Source organism: Diceros bicornis, chromosome 19 (assembly GCF_020826845.1).
Source record: "Diceros bicornis minor isolate mBicDic1 chromosome 19, mDicBic1.mat.cur, whole genome shotgun sequence".
Taxonomy (NCBI): Eukaryota; Metazoa; Chordata; class Mammalia; order Perissodactyla; family Rhinocerotidae; genus Diceros; species Diceros bicornis.
Genome location: NC_080758.1, coordinates 41,027,093 through 41,052,835, shown reverse-complemented (window position 1 = coordinate 41,052,835; position 25,743 = coordinate 41,027,093). Strand labels below are relative to the sequence as shown.

At 37.6% G+C, this 25,743-nt stretch overlaps 1 protein-coding gene across 1 annotated transcript in view; it reads left to right on the top strand.

Moving 5' to 3' along the window:
* The first annotated feature begins 638 nt into the window (after positions 1–638).
* The window catches only part of SEL1L2 (SEL1L2 adaptor subunit of SYVN1 ubiquitin ligase), a 76,078-nt gene continuing 50,973 nt past the window's right edge, over positions 639–25,743 (top strand). Inside the window, exons 1-3 of the mRNA XM_058562156.1 lie at positions 639–801; positions 16,829–16,931; positions 21,300–21,462. Of these exons, the coding sequence (XP_058418139.1) occupies positions 16,882–16,931; positions 21,300–21,462 (213 nt within the window). The 5' untranslated portion in view covers positions 639–801; positions 16,829–16,881. The remainder of the gene's footprint in view (positions 802–16,828; positions 16,932–21,299; positions 21,463–25,743) is intronic.

Genomic DNA, 25,743 nt, shown 5'->3' with positions numbered 1-25,743 from the left:
TTTTTTTAATCTTCCAATATAATTTTCCTGAAAAACTATATATGTAAATCATGAATATGTATACCCATAAAGCTTTTAAGTTTTCTCTTAAAATATGCATTATTTTCTATTACTCAAAACCTATCCCTCCAAATCCCTCTCCCTAATTAAAATAGATTAATTATATAACTTCTAGAAAGTATTTTGGAAAACATTTTTTTACATTTTTCTTTTAACCAGTCACAAGATTCTCTATACTTTCCACCGATTATAAATTTGTGGTGATGTGTAAGGCAATACTAACATCTTCATTTTTTTTTAGCTCACTCAATTGATATTATCATGACAATTCACCAGTAGAAGAGTAAAATTGGTTAAACTGGTTAAATTTATTTATAACATTTAGGTTTTAATGCTTGGCTCTGCAGTTCAGATGACAATGTAGTAGGTTTACAAAGGCTTTTATTCATAAAAGATATGAATTCTTGAAGAGAAGTAAGTCATCTATCATTTTGATTTGAAAAAAGCAGGAATTAGAGTGTTTGCATTGAACTAGTATTTTTGCCATGAATAGATGAATTTTTTACTTTCTTATTGTTTCATTTTAAAAAGTTACATATGAAAAAAATGAGCAAAAATCTTTTTCTTTGTAGGTATCAGTGAATGAAATCAAACAATTTTTATCACATACATTGGAACGAAGAAAATTGAATAAAGGAATCAATAAAAGAGAAAATCTCTTAGAAAAAAAGAAGAATCAACATAAATTAAGAATAAAAGGAATTCAAAATAAAGCTCTCTTGAAAAGAAATAAAAATCATTGTAAGTAGAATTCCCTCGCATGTAAGTTAAAAATGACAATGTAATCTGAAATCAAATTTTAGAGCTACTTTCTGAGAAGTCATGGGATATAGTCATAAATATTTATACACACAAAAGCCTTAAATTTTGTCAGCTTCTACTCCTCATCTTAGATTCAGAATTTGTGCTGATGATAATAAGCAAGGATGATAATTAAGATTCATGGATAAAAAATCTCCAAAATTATGTGATAAAACATTTATCAGCTATTCTGCTAGTAGAAACCTTCACACTTTAAAGAAAACCAAAATTAACACAGTGCCCCTTTTTTTCCTAGTCTGGCAATCTAAAAGCATCCCTAGTAAAGACACACTTGATTAGTTAATGGGTTTCTCTGGATGCAAAAGGGTCTGGAAAATATAAACAATGTCTCCATAGATTCTGTGTGCAGGAGTTAACTGGTGCTCAATTATAAAATTTAAGAATCATTTTCAACATTTGATTTCAGTCTAATGCATGAAAGCTTCCCATTTCTAACAGATATGTATGAATTTCTATTTTATTAATGTGTTATTTAACAGAGGGAAACTTCTTTGGCAGAGAAAAATTATCAGTTTTTAATGGCATTATAAAAATGATATGTACATATCTTAAATTTATTTTAAATCTAAATCATATACATTGAAACAGTCATTTGACCGTTTTTTTAACATAGAAACATGACTTGCTTTTTTATTTAGCATTAGTCTCCTGATTGGCGTTGCTAGTAAAAAACCACACTCAAACTGCATCATCTATGATTCGCCATCTCGGGTTTTTAAGGAAACAAAGAACTAAAGACATTTATGGAGCAATCTGTGGGCAGAATCCTTTCAGATATTTGCAGACTTTTCCCCCCTTGAGTATAGATGCTTCACCTACAGTTAAATTGGATAATTTTTAGTGGCTCTCCTTTATCAAGCTTTTTCATAGTATTTCAATTACTTTACATAGAAACACATTTTCTTTTTGCACTTATATTTAATCATCTTACATATTGTTTAATTAAATTCTGTAATTATAATGACAGTACAACTGGTACTAACAGGTTTGAGAACAAGCACTCCTGATTCTTGGTAAGCGTACAAGGGGTGGAAACAGAAGTGCACACGTACTTCTGAGAATCTCACTACCTGCAGGCATTCAGTGTGCTGTGGAGATCAGTAAGTAAGCTGGATAGAAGAAATGAAAAGCATGGATTAATTTGGCAAATAAGGTAGGTAGAGGTTGTTTAAGAGAGCTTCTGCTGTTTAAAAGAGTAAATAATGTCACCTTTCAAATGAGATTCTTTCCCCTATATGGAAGTGGTTATATTATGCCTAATAATAATAAATAATAAGCTAACTAATTGAGCATGTTCCATATTGTTTTAAGTGCTTTACCCAATTTAAGATAGGTTATATTATCTCCACTTTTTAAGATGTGAAACCTGTAGCACAGAGAAGTAATTTCCTTAGCATCACAAAGCTAATCTTTAGTAGGGAAACTAGGATTTGAACTAGGTAGTCTGGTGCCGGAGTCCTCTAGCTCTTAGCCATTATGCCATATGCTTCTCACAAAAATAAGCTGATAATATCAAGAAATTTTAATTCCATGCTTCTCAAAACGGTTTTGGGCAAATATTGAACTGCATGATAAACAGCTGTGATTTCCTGAGCACTAAATTTACTTGAAGGTTTTAAGGGAAATAAATAACAGTAAATAATTAGAAACATTTTTGTTTTAGAACTAACAGCTATAAGGTATGCAGTAGATTTCAAAATACACATTTTGAATTATCAAACCTAACACTTCAAAGAAATGTCTTCCTGTCCTCCACACATCTAGAGAGTATACATGCATTCGTCACTGCCTATTTAAATGTTCCAAGGACATTTGAGAAGCCCTGACTTATAATAGCCATAATATCCATTCATCAAGATTTACATAAACTAGAAAATGTTTCCTTCTGAGAGAAATAAACACAGAAAAGTGATTATTGCTAATAAGGCCAATAGATAGAAATTGAGAACCAAGGGATTCCAGAGGAGAGAGAGGTTCGTTTTGGAGCTGGAAGGACTCTTATGGATCCTGGGTCTCTACTTTTTTTTTATGAGTCTTGCTTTGACAAAGATTTTTAAATTTTTTTAATCTTAATATTCTAAGAGTATTTTTCCCCACATTTACCCCCAAATACTGGTTCACTGCTCAGTTAAAGAGTTGGCTCTAGATATGACATAAAAATGTTGGCATGTGTGTTACCTGAAGTATCAGGCAAGGTTTTGACAGGAAATAATTGGCACATTTAAATTGAGTCATTTGAGAAAAGTTTAATAAAGGGTCTATTTCTATAAGTGTAGACAGGATGTTGGGAAACCACAAAGTACCCCCCAGGCTAGTAACAGCAGTGGCATCACCACCTGTAGGCCTAAAGGGTCACAGAGCAGTAGTGGCTATTGGAATGCTGAGCAAGACAGCAAGAGGTGTGTGGAGAAGAGGTACACATCTGTCTGACAGAACTATGACCTTAGGTCAAGGAAGAAAGCCAACCTGCAGCAACCCAGATGGGGAGCCGGAGAATAATCACTCCTACCTCACTCTCTTCCCACCCTTCATACTTCCTGCTGGTGCCTTTCAGTCAAACCTAACCAGAAGCTGCAGGGGAAGGGAGTCCATTGATGCAGTCCATATGGTTTAGTGTCCCAGGGCACAGAGCAGGATGGAATGGATCTAGAAATGCATTCAGAAGACATTCAACAAGCTGGGTTTTCCAGACAAGGGAAATTAAATGGCATGAACGAAAAAGAATGAGGGCTTTTAGTGGCATGCAATAGAAGCATATTTATTAAAAGTAAAATATAGAATCTTGGAATTAATTAGGGAACTTTAGAGGTCATCTAGTCTATCTTTCATCAGATATTCCTGGCGGATGACACCAGCTCCTACTTAAATACCTGTGACTAAGCACACTATATCATATAAGGCAGCCTGTGACGTTATTTAATACATCTCTTTCTTATAAAGTTCTTAACTTAGATTAAACCAAAATCACTTCCCGACAGTGATCTTAGTGTAGTCGGTGTAAATTATGGCAGCTGGAGCTGAACGTAACAATCCCACTGCAGACTCCTATAATGGAGCTGTTTCTCTACCTCACTGAATACTGTGGCTCATGCATGTTGTTTCTAAGATCCTGTTAGTTGTTTTTGGCACCCATTCACAATGATGATGCATGACAAATTTAGAGCAAATTGAAATCTTTTCTCACTTAAAAGTAGTAAGCCAGTATATCAGTCAGGTTTCAACCAGAAAAAAGAACCAGTAGAAAATATATATTAAAAGAGTTATTGCAAGAGATTGGCTTACGTGGTTGTGAGAGCTGGCTGGGCAAGTCCAAAATCTGGAGGATAGTTTGTCAGGAAAGGCAGGCTGGAACTTTCAGCAGGAGCCGAAGCTACCGTTAACAGGTGGATTTTTTTTCTTCCTCAAGGAAACCCCAGTTCCATTCTTAAAGTCTTTCAATTGCTTGAATCAAGCCAACCCAGGTTATCTGGGATAATCTCCTTTACTTAAAGTCATCTGCTTATGGTTTTAATCACATCTACAAAATACCCTCACAGCAATAACTAGATTAGTGTTTGATTTAATAACTGAGGACTGTAGCCTAGTCAAGTAGACACACAAAATTGACCATCACAGCCAAGTATCTACTAATCCTATGTGTTCATCTAAATTTTTGAATCTAAGTGTAAGATTTTACATTTATGTCTATTCAATTTCATTGTGTTTATTTGGGGCTATTATTCCAACCTATTGATTATGTCAATTCATCAGCTATTCTCTCCCTGTTTTCTGTCATTAAAATTTTTGTCAAGCATGCCTTCTAATCTTTTACCCACGTTCCTGTTAGAGAAGTTAGTAAGACAGGGCCAAATTTAGAGCCTAGAGCCCACAATAATCCACCATAAATCTCTAGAAGTATATTTAACCACTGATCAACTTGATAAAAATCTACATGTGATGAGGTTGAGAAAATACAATTTTATTTACCAGAATGCCTTGTACAGTGTGCACTTCCCTTGTTTGGGAAGATGCCTTGATAAGCATTTGTGGATAGAAGGTAGGTAAACATCCTTCCTGCTACCCCACCTCCAACTCCCACAGAAGCCTGGTGTAAGCTGATTCCAAGTATTTAAGGGTGGAAAGAAATTGCACTGCAGAGCCAGGGAGAAGAATTTTGTCATTTTACTTTTGCAAGAGAAAGAAGAAAAGAAAACGGGAGAAAAAATAGGGAAAGAGTGGATATAAGGAGCCAGTAAGAGGATGTTGGCTGTGCTAACTTGAGAAACCAGCAAAACTCAAATCAGTGATGCCTAAGATGACCGTTAAAGTTGTTTTTGTTCTTGGAATTAATCATCTTCTCATTCTGCTCTACGAAACCTTTGGTAAAAATCTACGTTCCTCATACATGCTTTGTAAGAGTGAATCTTCTTTTGGCACAACTCAAAGAGATGCTGAGTGGCACTGTAGGTCGATATGAGACAGCCCGGGAATAGTATGTATGGAATCAGAAGTTGAGAAAGTAGAAGAAGCCAAGAAGCCACGGAGAAGTAACCTTCCCTAGTGGGAGGGTTTGAACTTCACAAGCTGTGGAATGAACAAGGAATATGAGTTACACATGATTATTAACCTGCCTAAAAACCTTGTTCAACTCTATTCTCATTCAGTTCCCATTTCAATATTTTGTGCACAGGATATCATAAAAGATAGGATATAGGCGTTCTATATAAACGCGAGTCCCCAGACTCACTAGTCCTTAAGAAAAGAGAAATGAGATTTAACCTAACATTTTCAAAAACCCTTCCTAATTCTTAATGATCATCTCCTTATCTCAAAGCTCACAAACCATGTGTAATAATCTGTTCAAGAAATTAAAGAGATTAACATCAAGCTGTTTCTAGAATATGAATATATTTCTCCACATCTTGAAAACAGAGGAACTATTTACCCATTTTCAGTCCTTTACCACTTGTCCCTTTACCCAGAATTTCTCAAATATAACCAATAGCATTTGTACTCCCATTACTTCACGGCAAAATCTGTGCCTGGTATTGTATCTGGCATCGCGTAGTTAATACGAATAAATATTTTGCTGAATTAAATTGAGTTGAATTCTTCCTATATAGAGCTAGGATGTAAACTTAGATTGTCTGACTCCAAGTTCAGCATTCTTTACAATATACTGAAGTATAGGTGCTACATAAAAGTAATAAAGCCTTACATTTTTAGAGTTCATTTGAATAGTGTTTTACAGTTGAATACAATCCTTTCACATCCATTACATTTTTTTTAAATAGAATGTTCATTTCCTCTCAGGGTATCTTATCACTATAACTTCAACAACTAATTCTTCTTTCTGAGTCAGAATTGAGTCTAATTGAGTCTTTATTAAATTGTTAGCAAGACAAATCAATAATTAATTATGCTTTGGGAACAATGGAGCCGATTCTTGCAGGCAACTAGAACACTGTCTTCTATGTCCTTCTTGACCAGGTCCTTCCTGGCATTTCTTGGAATTAATCATCATTAATTTTGGTGATCAGACAAGATCACTACTGTGTTCTTGGTTGGAGGGGGGTGTCTTGGAATCTTGCTTTAAGCCAGTCTTGGCATTCTCTTTTCTTGCTTCTGGGGTCTGTGACCAGCTGGGCTAAGTTTATCACTTATATCCCACTTTATTGACTTTGGGAATATATGTGGGGAACACTGTGAAGTGCCATTCAGATCTCCCCTTCAGTGAAGGACTTGTTGCACAATTGCTGGGAGTGCAGTTTGCAGACAGCCTTCAGCAGCAGTCCCTTCAGGGACTGTCTCAGGTACACTGAGCTACATAGCCCAAGTTTATGCCTCCTCCATGGGGCAGCCCACTTCCAATGACTAATCAATTCAGGAGCATAAAGGCCTGACCATCTCAGACTAACTTGGGATGAGTTAGAAGAGCTATTTTAGCTCCAGAGCAACCTGTGGGGTCAGGCCAAGGAATTCATTGGGCTTCCATCACAGTTTCTCTCTCTGCACAGTCCAACTTCTTCCCCAGGTGTGGTTCCCAAGGGTACTTCTTTATAAATACCCTGAACTCTTAGAGTCTGCTTATCAGGGAACCCAAACTGCATACCATTTAATACCTTTCTTATTACTTACCGAAAGTTTTTCTCTAGATCAACACAAGTTTTATGTAAATAAGTTTATTTTAAAAGAAAATTACTAAAGATCTCTCATTCTAGCAAAATGATGGGCTAACCCAATTTGAAAATCCTGCTGCTACAAATACCTAAAAATGATGACTAAAGTATACCAAAACACTTTTTTCTTTTTCTCCTTCTTTTTTTTAATACAGAGCTGGGCTCACAAGAAACTGAAATCTCCAGGTGTTAGAAATAATGAAAAATAAGCATGTGAGTTGGTGTGTTGGCTAGCTATGATCAGAGCTGGTAATGGAAGAGCCTTGGATTTTAAATCCCAGGCTGGGAAAATCAAAAAGACATTAGGATTTTTGACAAGGGAATTGGGATGAAGAGCTATGAATAAATCTAGGAGTCTCATAGAGCTGTGCATGCAGTGAAAGGGGAGATTAGGAGAAACAAACAAACAAACCACCCACCAGTATAGGCAAATATCAAAGAAGATCTTCCACCACTTAGGCTCTCGCAGGGAAAATCATCTCTCTGGAAAAACCTGCACCACAGCCCTGTACCTTATACGGATTTGAATTTGAATTTATGCCACCTGGTTTTTTGGTGAACACTTTCAAGCCAATATGCTAACACATAAAAATTTCCTTCCATCAATAAGGTAAGTCTGGAAACTTGACAGAGCAACACAAAACCACTTTGGAGAAATATTTCCACAATCCCTCCATAAAAAGCCTTGTTGGGGATGAACTTACAAGAAAATTTTATAAAATGCACCAAGATAAAAAAAATCTACTCAGTTTGCACATACACGTACCCCTCACACACATGCACACAACATAAGGCATAGTCTTGATATAGTAGAACAATAATGTGAAAAAAACTATGGAATAAATATATTTTAAAATGGTTAAGAAACCATGAGAAGTGCTGGCCTGGTGGCGTAGTGGTTAAGTTCACGCACTCCTCTTCAGCGGCCCAGGGTTCACGAGTTCAGATTCCAGGTGTAGACCTATGCACCACTTATCAAGCCATGCTGTGGCAGGTGTCCCACATATAAAGTAGAGGAAGATGGGCACAGATGTTAGCCCAGGGCCAATCTTTCTCAGCAAAAAGAGGAGGATTGGCAACAGATGTTAGCTGAGGGCTATCTTCTTCACACACACACACAAAAACTAAAATAAAATAAAAAAGGAAACCATAAAAAAAAGACAAGACATCATGAAAAAGGAATAGGTGGCTGTGTAAAAGAACCAAATAGAACTAAAAAAAAAAATGAAAAGTGTGTTCATTTAAATTACAAGTGAATGGATGAGTTAAACAGAAGATTAGATACTGTGGGAAAGAACATTAATGAACTAGAGAAAGAGCAGAAGAAATTGCCCTGAATGCAGCCCAGAAAGAAAATATGATTGAAGGACAGAGACTCTTAGATTAAAATAAAAATATTATACTCGGATATATGCTGTTTGCAAGGGATACACTTAACACATGACACGAAAAGACTGAAAGTAAATTGATAGAAACAATATCCCAGGAAATATTAAGCAAAAGAAAGCTGATATTGGTTTCAGACAAAATAGACTTCAAGGTAAAGGCATTAATAGGGAGAAAGCGTCGTCACATAGTGTTCCGAGGAACAGTTCACCAGCATGACATGATGTCTACACTGAAAAATTTGGGAAAATCTATTAAACCATGAGAATTAATAAAGTTTGGCCAAGTTGCTGGATTTAAAAATTAATTTAAAAATAAATCTCATTTCTGTATATGATATAAAAAACAAATAAAAATGAAATTACTAAAATATTATTTAAAATAGCAATAAAAACTAAAAGGTACCTAAGAATAAATCTAACAAAAGATATACAAGATGTTTAAGAAGACGAAAAGCATAAAACTTTATTGAAGAATATAGAAAAGACCTGAATAAATGAAGTTATTATGTTTATGAATAGGAAGAATCAAAATTCTAAGATGCCATTTATTATCAAATTAGTTTAAAAATTTCCCAAAAGGGTTTTCATGGAATTTGACAAACTAATTTTAAAAGTATATATGAAAACAAGTCCAAAGATAGCCAAGATTCTTCTGGAGTAGAATGAGATATGGAACTTGCCCCACCAGATTCTTACTATATAATGGTATTTGTATAAACAGTATGATATTGACAGATTGAAAAATAGCAGAGTCTAGAATCTGCCCGATATATACAGGGGAATTTGGTATATGAAATTACAAGTCAGTTGGGAAAGGATAAACAGATTGTATGCAGGCAATTGATTCTCCTTTGGAAGAAGATTAAGATCAGATCCCATCCTCGCCTCATACACAAAAATGAATTCCAAGTGGATTAAAGACCTAAATGTGAATATAAAAGCTTTAATAATTTTAGAAAAAAACATTATGATATTGGCATAAGAAGGGAATTCTTAGAAAAGACAAAAGTAAAACCATAATGGCAAAATTCATAAAGTTAACTACCTTAAAATTTAAAAATTTAATAGGTATTTTTTTATTACAAACTAGGGGAAAAAAGCCCCACACACTAGAAGAAGGCATTGCAACAAATACAGTCAATGAAGAATTAGCATTGGGTTATATAAGGAACACCTACAAACCAACAGGAAAACCAAATAGAAAACTGAACAAAGGATACAAATAGGTACTTCTTAAAAGAAGAAAACAACCAAAGGACAATAAATACACTTAACTTCACTAGTAATTGCAGAAATGCAAATTTGATAGCAAAGATTTATCATTTCACACAGATGGCAAAACAGAAAGTTCAGATAACTTTATGAGTGATCCAGAATTTGAAGAAACGAGAACCCTTATACATCATTGGTGAGAGTGTAAGTTTGGTACAACCTCTTTGAAGAGCAATGTGGTAGTAATATCTAGTAAAGTTTAAGATGCATATGCCCCACACTTGGCACATGTACTTTTAGAAATGCATCCTAGAGAAATTCTCATACATATTTATAAGAAAATGTGTGCAAAGATTTACATTGCAGAAGTGCTTTTGGTAACATAGAAGTGGAAAAACCTAATGTCCGTGGAATGGGTAGGATAAATAATAGAGGAATGAATAAATAAACTATCTATTCATCCAAAGAATTTTGACCAGACAATTGGCACTGGTTAAAATGAATGAATGAGGCCTACTTGTATCCAGATGGATAAATCTCAAAAAGTAAAAAAGCAAGTTGCAAAGTAAATACAGTATGGTGCTATTTATATAAAGTATAGAAATAATATTGGATGCATATATGTAGTAAAAGAGCTACATAGCAACTTCAGGACAATAGCTACCTCTGAAGAGAGAGCAAAGGGAAAGGATGTTGGGAAGAGGTTTTGGGTGTGTCTGCAACATTAGGATGTGTCTGTTTTCTTAAAGAGATAACTAAAACAAACAAGGTAAAATGTTACCATCTGTTAAATTGTGTGTGTGGTGGGGAGGGGTTATGGTGAGGTATATTTTATTTTCTGGATTTTTTAATGAGCAGATATTTTATAAAAAGGGAAATACAAGTGGCCTAGTGAATGCACATGAAGCACCTAGAATAGTAGTGCCTGGTACATACTAAGCCGTTAATATAGTTAGCTATTGTTATTCTTATTTATTTATTTTTTTGTTTATTTCAGTAACATTGGTTTATAACATTGTATAAATTTCAGGTGTACATCATTATACTTCTATTTCTGCACAGATTACATCATGTTCACCACCCAAATACTAATTACAACTCATCACCACACTCATGTGCCTAATTACCCCTTTTGCCCTCCTCCCTCCCTCTGGATTTTTTAAATATGTCTGAAATATTTCATGATTAACTTTTTAAAGAAAGATTGAAGTTAGTATCACTTCCACAAACAGAATCTACATATGAATATATTTTAAACGTGTTAACCATCAAAATTTTAGTTTGTGTGTGTACCACTTAAAATTATCTTATGTACCCTTTGGGAAACAGTAACCTAGAGTGGTATACAGTAGCAAGTGCAGCTAAGTGTCAATCAGCAGTCACCATCTTTCTCTTTCAGCATGTTGCCGAGTTTCTCTTGCCCCTTCTGCTCTCACTCATTACTGACGGGCTTCCCATTATCCAAGGCCTCCCACAGGCACTGTGTTCTTATATAATCATGTCCAAACCAACCAGACTGGGTACTGTCAGGTGTGCATAATGTTGCTCTGAATCATCAAGACCAGGTTTAAATCATGCTCATTATCTTCTGTTGGGGAAGGTGGAGGAATATATTGTATACTTTTTAGATGTATTTCCATCAGAAAATAGTCAAAATAAAAAAGGATATGACACATCTAATGGGAAAAATGATTTATATGAAACACATTTCTCAATAATGTCAGATAAATGAAATATTACTTTAAATAAACAACCTGTTTAAAATACTTAAAACAAATTACAGTAAATTTATTTTTAAAAAATGTATTTTGGACCTGTTTTCCAAATTTTTCATCAACTGGTAGTAACTTTGTGTTTATTGCATGATTCTGCATATTATGTAGCTCTGAGAAGCAGTATGAGCACAGACTCTGGAGTCAGACTGCCTAGATTTGAATATGGGTACCTTGGGCAGGTTACTTAATCTCTCTATGAGAGACTTAATCTCTCTATCACCTCATCTGTAAAATGGGAATGATAATAGCGGCTTCCTCTCACAGTCAGTGAGAAAACTGCCTGGTGCCTAAGTGCTTTATAAATGTTAGCTGCTATTATAACATAATATATACTGTTTTTTATTCTTTACTTGTTTTATAAGCCATATATCTTTCTGCTAAATTAAGAGTTTTAGTTAGGGAATTAAATCTTTGTATGTCAGAATTCCTGTTTTTTCAAGTTTTTTCAAGTTTTGCTTTTAGTGGATATTTGAAGAAGAAATATTTTTCTACCTATAATACAATTTGTCTATCATTTCCTAGCAATACCACTATTTATGTTTGACAACAACAATCTGGGGACAGTGTGAATAAACTTGATTAATGTAAATATCTGTGCTCTTATTCAAGTGTATTGGATTTGATGGCATCTTTATCTGACTAAACTCTTTGCTGAGTCATTCTTTCTTGGATGGAATGTTATTTTTAGTAATGGATCGTTATTCTCCTTCCTTATCTGGGATTGTATCTTCCTGGCACACATTAAGGGCAAATGTGAAGAGCTCTTCTGATGCATTATTTAGAAAGTCAGAAGCTGAATTTGGTTTATATCAAATACAACTGAAATTAGATAAGAAGGATGCAATGTCTGTGTAGGCAAGATTTTCTGCAGGGGAAAGAATTTCCCATTTTTATCTCTTTGTATCATTTTAATGGTGAAAGTGCCTGATTTTAGTCAGACTAAAAGATACTTATCTCCTAGTTTAATTGTTAATTCCTTTAACTTTCAATGGTCCATTGGTTCATGATATAATTATAACTTGAGATTCAAAAAAATGAATTTTTTCCTTTTATTTTTCTGGATGATTTGGATGGTATTTATTTATTTAAGTGTTAAGGTTTTAGATTTTGTGGTGAAACATATAAGAGAGTAAGGAATGCAGGATAGGGCAAGAGAAGAAGCTGAGCAAAGAGAAGGTTTCAGAAGTTTAGAGCTTTGAAAAGTGAATTGCACTAGAGGACTGCCCCCTTTCCATGCAAGGGAGTTATATCCCCACATCAGTCAGTCAATGACTACAGGCCACCAGCACCTGAGGGGTTAAATATCCATGTTGAAGACCTTGCCTTATTTCCTATACCTCCTCAATTCCAATCATCTTTGTCTCTATTTCTCCTCAGCCACTTACCAGCCACATGTAGAGCTATATCACCAATATGATTTCAAACTCCAAAATTGTCTCTGATCAGAGCTGCCTTCCTGCCACTTCTGCTCTCTCTTTCTCCAGGTTTTACCAAACCTGCCCTCAGCTTCACAGTGACCTCTACTCCCTCCTCCCACTCTCTCTTCACTCATCTGTCCACTCCCCTCGGTATCACTTATTTCCACAGCCAGCCTGGACTGTGTGACCAACCATGACACTCAAGCTTCATTTAAGATGCATTGCCCACCCTTCATTGTTTCATACCTGTGGTTCATTTGCATAGACTGTTTCCTCTATATAGAATGCCAGTTTCATCTTCTTGGCCCAACAAACTCCTACCTACCTTTCCAAAACTATCTAAAATGTCACTTCATCTCTGAAGATTTCTTAATTTCACTTAGCCAGAGTAAGGTGCCTGAAGTGAGCATTTGCTCTTTGGGGGCTTCCCATCATCCATTTTACCTTTCTCACTATTCCAATTTCCTTTTGAGGAAGTAGGTCTTCCCCCATGGATATATTATTATAGGAATATAATGAGAACCTTGTCTTCCCTAACTAGACCCATCAGATTAGTCCTCCATGGAGTCTGGAGCAGAGAGGGGAAGATCCTAAAAGGATTAGATTCCAATCCATGCGGGTAGCAGCATCTGCTTCCAGAGATGCTTTCATTCCTGACTGACCCATTGATTCTATGAGCCTTCAACAGCCTCCAATTAAGTTTCTTTTGCTTGAGTAGATCAGATTAGGTTTCTGTTGCTTACAAAGAAGGCTCTTGCACTCGCACAGTACCTTATTACATCGTGCCTGCTACATGGCATTGTAATTGTTGGTAAACATGTCTGTCTCCACTGCCGCTGAGACAGTGTCGCAATCATCTTTGTAAAAACAATATCTAGCACTGTGTCTAACACATGGTAAGTGTTCAATTCATACTAAATGGATAAGTAAATGTCTGGATGACAGAGAACAAGTTGTCTCCAGATCTCCTTTCTCATTAATATCTGAAACAAGCAAGTGGGCCCTTTCTGTTCCAAAGATTTGCTTCTAGTCATTAAGAACAAGAGGATTCTGCAGGAACTCCACAAGGACAAGTGATAGGGATTAAGAATTAGACTTGATTAGGAAGTTTACAATTGAAGGGTCAGCAAGAGAAGGCATAGATTCTCAGTTCCCTCATCATCCCACAGAGGGGTGAGTTGGGTCCAGGGATTGCTGGACACATGGAAGGTCTACCTGCTGCACTGGCTACTTAGATTACAGTCATGAGAAAGTGACCTTATCAGAGGTGAGCTATTTGGGCATCCAGATACTTGGGAAAGTCAGATGTCCAGCACCTGGAGACTTGGGGGCCCATGGAAAATTATAGTCCCTCCTACATTTAGAAGGTAGCTACTGATCTGGTGGGAAGCTGAGTTTGGGTGCATCCCTTCCCACAGGGAGAAGAGGTGGCTTGTTTTCCATGCCATCTGGAGTTGACATCTGTATTAGTTTTCTAGGGCTGCCATAACAATATACCATGGGTGAGGTGGCTTAAACAGCAGAAATTTATTTTCTCACAGTTCTGGAGGCTAGAAGTCCATGATCAGCAGGGTTGATTTCATTCTAAGGCTTCTTTCTTTGGCTTATAAATGGCCACCTTCTCACTGTGTCCTTACATGGTCTTTTCTCTTTGCCCACATGCCCCTGGTGTCTCTTCCTCTTCTTATAAGGACACCCCAGTCATATTGGATTAGGCCCACCCTAATGGCCACATTTTAACTTAATCACATCTTTAAAGACCTTACCTCCAAATAAGGTTACATTCTGAGGTACTGGGGGTTGGGACTTCAACACATGAATTTGGTGGGACACAATTCAGCCCATAACAACATCAAAGTTAGATATGGAATAATGGTAATAAGACTGCAGAAGTAGTAAAACGTCAAGAACTTTCTCTGCAAATTGTCTCTGACAAACACTGAAATATAAATTCATCTAGTTGGGACACTTTCCACACTTGCTGCTGTCTTACATAGTGCTCTGCCACACCTATTCTGCCCTCTTTTCTTCCTGATGCTCACCCCCACCACTTCTCAGTCAGTTTAGAGCCCCTATCAGGACAGAACAACAGGCATCCACTATTTGGCTATTCCAAGAACTCCAGACTCCTGAAGGTCCTTTACATCGAGTTAAGAATGGTCTCCTCAAATCATTTCCTAATTGTGCTTCCCTCAAATTTGGAAATCGTTAAACTATAAAAAGGAGCGGCTGGCCTGGTGGTGCAGTGGTTAAGTGCGCACACTCCGCTTCCGCGGCCCGGGGTTCGCGGCTTCGGAACCCTGGGCGCACACCGATGCACCACTTGTCAAGCTGTGCTGTGGCCGCATCTCATATAAAGTGGAGGAAGATGGGCATGGATGGTAACCTAGGGCCAATCTTCCTCAGCAAAAAGAGGAGGATTGGCATCAGATGTTAGCTCAGGGCTGATCTTCCTCACAAAAAAAATAAAACAAAAAAACTATAAAAAGGAAAGTAAAGTGTTGTCAAGTTAACTTTATCTGATAATCGAGCCCTCTTATAGTAAAGCAAATTTGTATTTGAATACATCTGGGAAGCCGAAAAAAGAATTACAAATAAAAGTAAAAGCCATGGGTAGAAATCTGTAGTGGTCATTTCTGAAATGTGTATGCATGCAGAGTCAGCTTTTCAAAATTGGTTCTCACTCTTTGAAAACATGTTAATAGGAGCGATTACTATTCCAAACACAGCTTAGCAGGCTTTTCCCATTATTTCCTCTTTAATCATGAGCATAGATAACATATAACTCAAAGCAGAAATTAGATGCTGAAAGTGTCTGGTGTTACTAAATTGATTGGATAACTTGAAGCATTCAAAATAATTGTAGATTGGCTTTTAAGTTTAAAAATGTTTTTAATTTTAAAAAGGAAATGGACAACTCTGATAGCCTGTCAGGCAGAAGAAAAACAAGAACCACTTAAAGTTCTTTGTGGTCTTATTAATGAGACATCAAATCCTGGAATGCCTCTCCTTTAAAATGGCTTCAGGCCTCATTCACCTAATCAGAGGTTCACTGAGTGTCAAAATGGATTTCTAGAGGCGCTGTGATGCTTTGGAAGGTTGTGTGTGTATGTGTGTGTGTATGTGTTGGGAGTGGGGTAGGGCTCTAAGGCTGATTCTCCCTCTAACCAGCCTTCTCTATCTGTAAACTGGTGATAATGTTTTGAAAACTGTAAAGTGTTATATAAATACTTGAGAAATATCATTGTAGGAGGTAAAATTCCATTTCTTTATTTTCCTTAAATCCTATAAAATTGACTCTGAGCCCCCATCCCACAAGGCAAGTTGTTGTTGGTACTCTCTGTATGTCTTTCCCAAGGTCTTAGGTGTGTTCTGACACATCTACTCTCCCTCTTTTATTCCTGATGGTCATGCCCAGCAGTTCTCAGTCAGGCTAGAAAGGTCTTAGAAAGCTTCTGGGGGAGGAGGAGGGAGCCTTGCGCAGAGCAAAATTTTTAGGGAGATTCTGTCCTCCAAACTTAGGTGTACACTGGTTGTCTTGGAGATACCCATTGCTCATGCCCTCATGTTCTCTTGAAATCTTATGGCTCTTAGGTTTATGGGCCATGCTCAGACAATGGAGTCTGAGAGCTGAGAGCCTAGTATCTAAGATTCAGTCTCTAGGATAAACCAGGTGACCCCTTCCCTTGGAGGCCTTGCTTCCTACCTACTGCTTTGCAGGACTTTGCATCCCTTTCCCAGACCAGGAATATCTCTCTCCCTCCTACCATCAGAAGCATCTCTCTGTCTGCTCCATCCTCCAGACCCTTTCATAAAAGACAGGAAGAGGGTACTTTTGTAGGCAGCTTCTACTTTCTGACCAAAGGCAAAGAGATCTTCAAATGCAGAGGTTAAAAAATAAGGAGCACAAAACCCAAACTAATATGCCAGCACACTATTTTTAAAATATAAAACACAAAAATAATGTTATTTTTTCCTTGTTTGTCTATATATAGCAAAAAAGCAAGCATATAAAAATCTCACAGATGAAGGAGATCAGCTTTTTAAGATGGGCATCAAGATTCTCCAGCAGTCTAAAAGCCAAAAACAAAAAGCAGAGTAAGTCTTTACTCAGTTACTTAAGCCAAGTTAAATTTCTAGGTTGAGAAAAAAAGAACAATCCAAATCTAGTTTGTCATTAAAAGCCTATTAGGATAACAAATAAGCTTATTTGCCCTTAAACTTTTGTTTCTAAAAGGATCAAATGATGTTTATAGAATCCTACAAATTGTCAGCTGAAAGAAACAGAAGAACTGTATGTGAAATTGTGGTCCCTACATATTAAATAAATTGCAGAATTAAAGCACTGATCTGAGTATTCAGGCAAAAATGTTCTGCTTTAGCTTTAATTTATTAGATATTTCAAATGCACTAAAATATGTGTTATTTGAATTAGAGTCGTCGTAGCTTTAGAATGCTTTATTCTGCCTAACTGAGCACTTCATGGTTGCCAAAGTACTTTCATGTATGTGATTCCATTTTATCCCCAGAATAGCCTTATGAGTTAAGAAAACTTCATTTTTCCCTTTTAAAAAGTTGGAAACAGAGATTCAAGGATGTTAAAGTGAGGTAATCACAAATATACAGCTGAGAAGCGACCAAACTGTGGCCACATGGTCTCACCCTGTGTCCATTGTTTCTCTTTTCACTTGTCTACTTTGTCTAAAAGAGAGGCAGAAATGTCTTCTCCCCCTCAGTAGAAACACACAACTTGAGGTCACTCCTCAGTCTCTGATTAAACCCTTTGTATCAAATTCTAGCTCTGCCATTTACTGGCTGTGTGATCCTGGGCAAGTTACTTAACCTCTTTGTGCCCTGGATAATACAGACAAGCCCTTAGAACAGTTCCTGACACGTAGTAACCAGGAGATAATCATTTGTTATTTTTATCTCTCGTCCTATAATCGGTAAGTGGAAGGCGTGGGAGAGAAGAAAGCAAGTGTATCTTGAACCAATAATAGAAAGAATGGGCTCTGAACCCCCAACAAGGACACATCTTTGTTTTCACACAGATTAGGCATACCAGCCCTGGGGAAGCATCCTAGAGCTGTGGTAGGCAACCCGAGACAGGGCAGCAGCAGAGTCCATGAATTCTTTCTTAAAACTAGAAGCCTTCGAGAAGAGCATAAGAGTGTAGAGAATGAGGGGGCACTCAACTATGAACCAGGTTACAACAATATCAACAACTTCCATTTATCAAGCTCCTTCTTTGTGCTAGATATTGCTCTAGGCACTTACGTGTGGAATATTATTCATTACTCAATGATGTGAGACATTGATTATTATTCCCAAATTACAGAAGAGGAAATTGAAGGTCAAAAAGATTCTGTAATTCTTCCAAAGTGACAAGAAGAAGGGAGGAAGGGAGTTGGTCCTCTCTCTAAGGGAAGTCAAATTAGAAGCTTTTTATAAAAGTAAAGGAAATCATCCTCAGCAAAACTTGGGCCTCATGCTGAGCATCCCTGAGGGCTGTCATGATGAGGATAGGGTTAAATCAGACCTCAAAAATGCAATCCAGCCTGATAGAGAAGTCAGCTCACTCAGGTGCCCATGAGTGGGTAAGAATAGAGAATCCTCAACCCAACCTAGCTAGATGAGAGAAAAATGGAGTTCTGGGAAGAGGCTGGTCCCTGAGATTTCAGACTAGCTCTGCCTATAGCTGGTGAACCCAAGATGAGGTCCAAGGAAACCTTGTATTCAGTCTGATGGGACAAAATCACTCTTAGAAGGTCTCAAGTAACTATCCACTTAACCTTGAAGGATGCCCTCTTCTTTGGCTTAAAGGATGGGGAGAAAACTCAGCCCTGGTAGCAGACTGTCCAGCAGTGCAGCAACCTTCATGCCTACCTAGGTGTCATTCAATCTCAGGCTATTTTTCCCAGCCTATCCTGCTCCAGTCCTTGCCCAAGAGTGCCGGAAAAGCAGCTTGTTTTTGCAGCAGCATAGATACGTGAGAGGGTACGTAAAGCTGAGTTTTTTGACCCTTCTAAGTTCGTAGCAACGGAGAACTGAAACCAAATCTGCTCATATTAAGAGACCCCAGGAGTTTGTGGGCAAGCTGGGTGAAATTCCTTCAGTTATCAGGATGGTCTGCTCTCCCCTTAAGCCAGTTGTACCTATATAGACATCTCTCAGATTCTGGTCAGGGGAGAGAAAAATGAAAGCACACTCTACTGACCAAAGGGGAATCATTTCACTCCCATTCTTTCCTCTCTGCTACCCCCTTCTTACTTCACCACTTCTCAGGTGGGGGTAGCATAAGATAGAGGTGCTACTAGTCCTTTTGGCTCATCCACACCCATATCCTAGCCCAATCCATTCATTCATTCATGCAGCCTCTTCATATGTATGAGGGGGGAAATTGTTGAAAAAGTCAGTGCTGTTAAAAGTACAGATGTTAAGCAAGTATATATCAGGGAGACACAAACTTGCCTGAAGGAGTCGAGAAGCCTCAGTGACAGCCAGCGTTAGGCATCATTAAGAATTACTCCCCATCAGCAAAGGAAGTTTGGAGATAAGGTGCTGCCCAACACCAAGTTTCTGATGTGTCCTAGAGATTCATTTAGCCCCTTCTTTCCCAGTACCCACCTTAGCATCCAAGGCCAGATCCTTCAGAGATGATCCAGATACCTAACTGAACCTTCTTTTGGGGATCTGCCCCTGCTGCCCAGTTTATCCTACTTTTTCCCTCTTGGGGATTGCTGCCGAGATCTTAATCCTGCCTGATTTACCAACAACTTTCTCCAGCCCTGGGTCCTGCTTCTAGTATTCCTTCTACCAATTTGGACTTTGCTGACAGAGGACCCCTCCCTTGGAATCAAAGACAGCTAGAGGGATTGGTTTTGCAAACTTTCGCTGCCCCCTGAGACCAGTGAACGGATATACTGCTGGCTCCTGCAGCTCATCTCAGGTTTCTCTGCCCTGGTCCACGTCGATGCCCTTCTAGTCCCAGCAGGCTATGTAATTGCAGCAGTGAGCTACGTGACAAAAGGGCTTCAGGGACTGTCCTGTATCCTAATGTCATGCCTGTCCCTGGATGCCAGACATTTGCATTCACTGACCTTTGAGAGCTTTTATCTTATTATTTGCCTTCTGGTACCCAGAATCTCAGCTTGCTCTGACCCTGGCTAATTTCTTGCTTGACCTCCTAGCTTTTTTTTGTTCCACTGGAGTCTACTCTCTGCTTTGCCATCCAGGACCCTAATGCCTACCTCCTTTTTGCCCATTCTATTCTGCTCCAGCCTTTGACCAAAAGCAGGTTGTTTTAGCATCAGCGTGGATAGGCAATACATAAAGCTGAGTCTCCTGATCCTTCTGACTTGGTAGCAACGGTAGATATATATGTTTGTTTTCGTATTTGACTGAAGGTCATAGGCAGATGTTAATGCTTTCTGGCCTTACTGCTACCAAAAAGGAAGTTATAAGAAGAAAAATAAATCCCAAAAGTACTCTCTGTCTCTGACGTAAGTTTTGACTTTGCAAGACTCTCCATCACTACTTGTTATACAGATCAGATCCAGGCGACTTCTGATTGGGGCTAAGAAAATGCAGTGTAAGGCAATCCTATGGCATCAACTTTCACAGGAGAACAATTACCATGCTATAAAACTGTAGAATCTATGCAATAATATAATCATAATAATCATAATAAACTTATTGAGTTAAACTTATAGAGCACTTACTCTGTGGCACTATGCCAAGCACTTCACATGAATTATCTCATTGATTCTACCAGCAACCCTATGAAGTAGGTGCTACTATTATCCCCATCCATAGATGAGAGAGGCACAGAGAAGTTAAATAACCTGCCTGAAGCACTCAAACTAATAAGTGGTGGAGCAGGGATTTGAACCCAGGCAGTCAGACTCTAGATCCCTAGTAACCATTAGGTTTTGTTTGGTTATTGTTTTCCCACACAGTCTGGCTTTGCTGTGCTGAAGAATATGTTCTGTTTTAGAAAACTATTTCAGAATATAAAGGGAATTTTGTTCTCATGATAGTAACTTCCTAGACGTGACATTCCAGTTTTGATTATTTTTTGATTGATTTTGATTATATTGTTGTATATTTCAGAGTTCATTTTATGAAACAGGTATTCATATAATGGTAGTGGCCACAGAAGCGTTTACTATGTTAGAAGAAGTGCCTCATTTTTCAGTTCACTTGGTGTATAAGCTTGAAGCATGATGTATCCTATATATTTCTCCTTTTTAGCAGCTTCACTATTTGTCATATATATTTGAAATTATAATCTTAGACTAGTCTAGGGATGAAAAAACCTACCGGTTTAGAGATGTAATGGACTTCAGCTAAACCGTATTGTTAGTAGCAATGACAATTGGGCCCTACTTGTTAGAGAGAAGTAGTATGAAGTAGGGAGCAGAAAATTTCATTTTTGATAATCCTAACTTCATATTCTTGAAACAGAGCCTACATACTCTTTGCCAAAGCAGCTGACATGGGAAATTTGAAAGCTATGGAGAAAACGGCTGATGCTTTGCTATTTGGAAATCTTGGCACGCAAAACATTACAGCAGCTATCCAATTATATGAGTACTTGGCTAAAGAAGGATCATATAAAGCCCAAAACGTGAGTTTTGAAAGAAAATTAAAACTCAAATAGCTACATCCTGAAATAACTATAGACAAATAACATGAGAAAGGGGTTGAGCAATGGTATTTCCAGTCTACTGAGTGAACCCAACCTAGGGAAGTTATTGTAGTGCACTGAAATAGTGGTGTCAGGGCAGGGACACAGCAAGGTCCCTGGGCAAATTCTTTTAGTTACATGGGTTACTTTCAGGAATGGAACAGAACTGCTCTCTAATCCACCTTCCCGTCTTCCACGTCCATGTGTGTGTTTTGAAATAATTTGAGAACTCTGAATCCCTAACATAGTTAAATTTTTTACAAAATATATTCACCTATACAAAGAAAAACAGAACTAAATCTATTACCTTAGGATGATGTTTGCCTGGTTTTTATATCTTATATCTTATAAGCTAAATATATTTTCTTTCTATTTTAATAAATGCATTTCATTTTATTCGAAGAATAACACAAGCATTTCATAGAAAATCTGGCAAACAGAAAAAAAATGCCCTTCACAAGTCAACCATCCTAACTTAACTACTGTTTGGACGGCTTTGTATTTTTGCTTGGCCTCTTCCTCTGTGTATCTCTCTTTTTACATCATCCTAATCACAATGCAAATGCATATATCATTTTGTTTCTGGCTGCTTTCACTTAATCCTATAGCAAAAGCACATTTTCACGTTGCTAGTCTTTTTTTAATGAAAACATTTCTGTCTGATTACAAAAGAAATTCATTCTCTTGAAAAAAAAAAAAAGCCCTGAAAATTCAGAAAGAATGAAGAAGAAAGTAGGTTGTCTAAATGCTTTCCTCCCAGAGATCATTTTTGTTACCATCCAGTGAAGTGCAGAAGCCAGGCTTTAGAGTCAGAAAGACGTAAGTTAGAATCCACTCTGCTGCTTGCTTATTGGATAGCTACTTAACAAAACCCTTTCCCCTTCTTCTGCTTGAGAATTTGACCTTTGGTCCACTCTCCAGTTCATTTCCCTGGTAATCCGATAGGAGTAAAATGTTAACTGTGTTTCTAGGTAGCATTGCTTATGATTGAAATGACCTCTGATTGGCAAACTTCCTTTGGACTGGGAGAAACTATAATGAACTATAAACACCTGATGGTGGTAGTGATTCTTATGGGAACCCTGGACGCTATACCTGTGGAGTTATTACACGGAGAATGAGGCTTTTATTTCAGGGTAGCTCCCGCACTCACCCAGTGTGGATCTCAGCTCCTTGAGTCTGAGTCATTACCTGAGGAGCCAGAGATGGTGGCTGCTAGAAGACTGCAAGGACTCCCACAGAAAGGAAGGCCTGATGCCGCCCTACTTGCAAACTGTGGTTCCTGTGCCATATCCACCTGAATAGACTGGTGGCAAATGTAGCCTCCTACAGGAGTCTTATGAGTCTGTATGTTTAGTTGCACCAGAAGACCTCTGAGGGTTGGGGCAAGCTCTCTAATTTTTATCTGTAGAGTTAAGATAATGATAAAACACTGGGTACTGTGTCTGTCTGCTTCACTGTTCTATCTCTAACAGTGCCTGGGACAAGAAATATACATTGAATGCTGAATTAATTAATGATGAATGAATTAATGGAGTTATTGTGAGGGTTAAAATAATGTGTGAAGGCACTTAATTCCATACCTGGAAGTTTGTAATCATTCATTATAAAGAAAGGATATAAATATTATTATTACTCCCACTATTATTCTTCTAGGATTTTTCCTACAACCATGTAAAATTTCTTTCTACAAAAATGACATCATACTTTAATTGCTGTTTCCTAATCTTCTCTTTGTTCACTTAACAATATATCATAGACATCTTTCCATGTAAGTACATACAGATCAACATCACCATTTTAAATATCCATATAATTCTAATTAATTAAAGTTGTTGAATACTCTTTTTAATCCAGGGAATTTTTTGCAATTAAATATAAAATAATTATGTTTACAAAACGGTAAACAGATTTATAAATGTTATAATAAAATAGAACTGCTAAGCCTTTATTCCCCATATTTGGTTAATCAAAATTATAAAGTTCCAAGACAGACCAAATGTTACCATTATATCCACCCCTAAAAATGATATCACTTAATTTCCTTCCAAACTAGTGAATATGAGCTTTAGTTTTTAGTGGATGTATTAATTAATTAATTAAGTCAACAATCGTTTCTTGGACACTTACTACATGCCAAACATAATCTAGTTGATGGGGAGAAAAAGATTAATAGGTCAAAGTCCTCATGGGCTAATCTGAAATATAAACAAATAACTGCAGCACAATTTAGATGGACTACAGTTAAGATATGTGCTTTAGGTACAGAAAAGGATGCGACTGGTTCTGCCTGGGGCAGGTAGGGAAAGCTGCAGGGAAGAAGTGATATTTGCACAAAGTCTAGAATATTGGATATAGGCAGTATAAAAGATTTATTTGTCTGCATTTAAACAAAGTACTTGATATGAGGTCAAAATACTATTTCTAGAAAAGAAATTCCAAATCCACACAAATGGTACATAAAACACATGGATTTTAGAGCTGAAGTCAGCGTTTCACTCCACATACTCTAGTTAGTGTGATTCTATTACATGGTCATAGACCGCCCTCTAATCCAGGTTAACTGACCATCAGTTGCTTGCCATTGGTTTTAAGGAGAATCAGGAAGGAGAATGTAATTGGCTGGGTGCTAACCTAATGCCAGGAAGAGCAACTGTAAACGCATGACTATTGGCCGTGTGTTATCATAGCCATCTTTGTAGAGAGGAGCAGGCATTGTTGGGACAGTGTTCTAGGAAATGTACAATTACAGATTTCAGGGTGGCATGGTGTGGTAGCAGAGCAGGGGTTCCAGAATCAGAAAGTTTGACTTTATGTGAATCCAGATTCTAAAGCCTAATGAGCTTCCATCTTTTGTTCCTTCTTTCAGTATCCCTGAAGAAGTTGCTTCTCTAAACCTCAGGTTTCCCAAATCTGAAAAGGGATTGATAATAAGGTCCACACTATTTCATAAGATTGCTGTAAGAACCAAATAATATCTGTAAGATCCCTTAGCAAATGTTAAAGAACATTAATGAATAATGTCACGTAACAATCTTAGTCCCAAAAGCTTTGCCTTTGGAGTCATTCAGCCCTGGCTTTATATCTCAGCTCCAACACTGGCCCTTGTGATCTGCCCTCTCTGAGCTTCAATTTCCTCACCTGTAAAATAGGGATAATATCTGTCCAGTATATGTGTGTGTTTGGTCTCAAGAGGACAAGAAGACAGAATGTGGGTGAGGACAAACTTATCACCTGAAAAGCTGACATTGACCTGATATGCAAAATTCAGCCACACTGTTCATTGAAGTGCTAAAATACAGGTTGGCAAAGTCTGTGCCCGAAGCTCCTCTTATGCCCTTCCTTACATCCTGGACACCCTTCTTCCTCACTCAGACTCCTCCTACACCCCTAAACTCCCCCATGATCTAGCAAGCGACGCAGGATAAGCAGGAAGCCAGCAGGAGGACTCTGCTTCAGTGCTACAGCTGGATTCTATTCTAATGGATGCTGAACTTTATTCTGAAATTTTTACTATCATCCCTGTCACCACTATACGAAATCTGTTTGCAATAGCAAGTCCTCTTGCAGTTGGTTTATCTGCTTGTACAAAAAACAACTAAAAAGATTCTTTTTTTTTTTATTTTTTTTGTTGCATTAACATTGGTTTATAACATTATATGAATTTCAGGTGTACATCATAATGTTTCGATTTCTGTATAGATTACATCATGTTCACCACCCAAAGACTACTTACAATCCATCACCACACATATGCACCTAATCGTCCCTTTTGCCCTCCTCCCTCCCCCCTTCTCCTCTGGTAACCACCAATCCAATCTCTGTCTCTACGTGACTGTTTGTTGTTGTTTTTATCTTCTACTTATGAGTGAGATCATACGGTACTTGACTTTCTCCCTCTGACTTATTTTGCTTAGCATAATACCCTCAAGGTCCATCCATGTTGTCACAAATGGCTGGATTTCATCGCTTCTTATGGCTGAGTAGTATTCCATTGTGTATATATACCACATCTTCTTTACCCATTCGTCCCTTGATGGGCATTTAGGTTGCTTCCAAGTCTTGGCTATTGTGAGTAACGCTCCAATGAACATAAGGGTGCATGTATCTTTACGTATTGGTGTTTTCATGTTCTTTGGATAAATGCTCAGCAGTGGAATAGCTGGATTATATGGTAGTTCTATTCTTAATTTTTTGAGGACCTCCCTACTGTTTTCCATG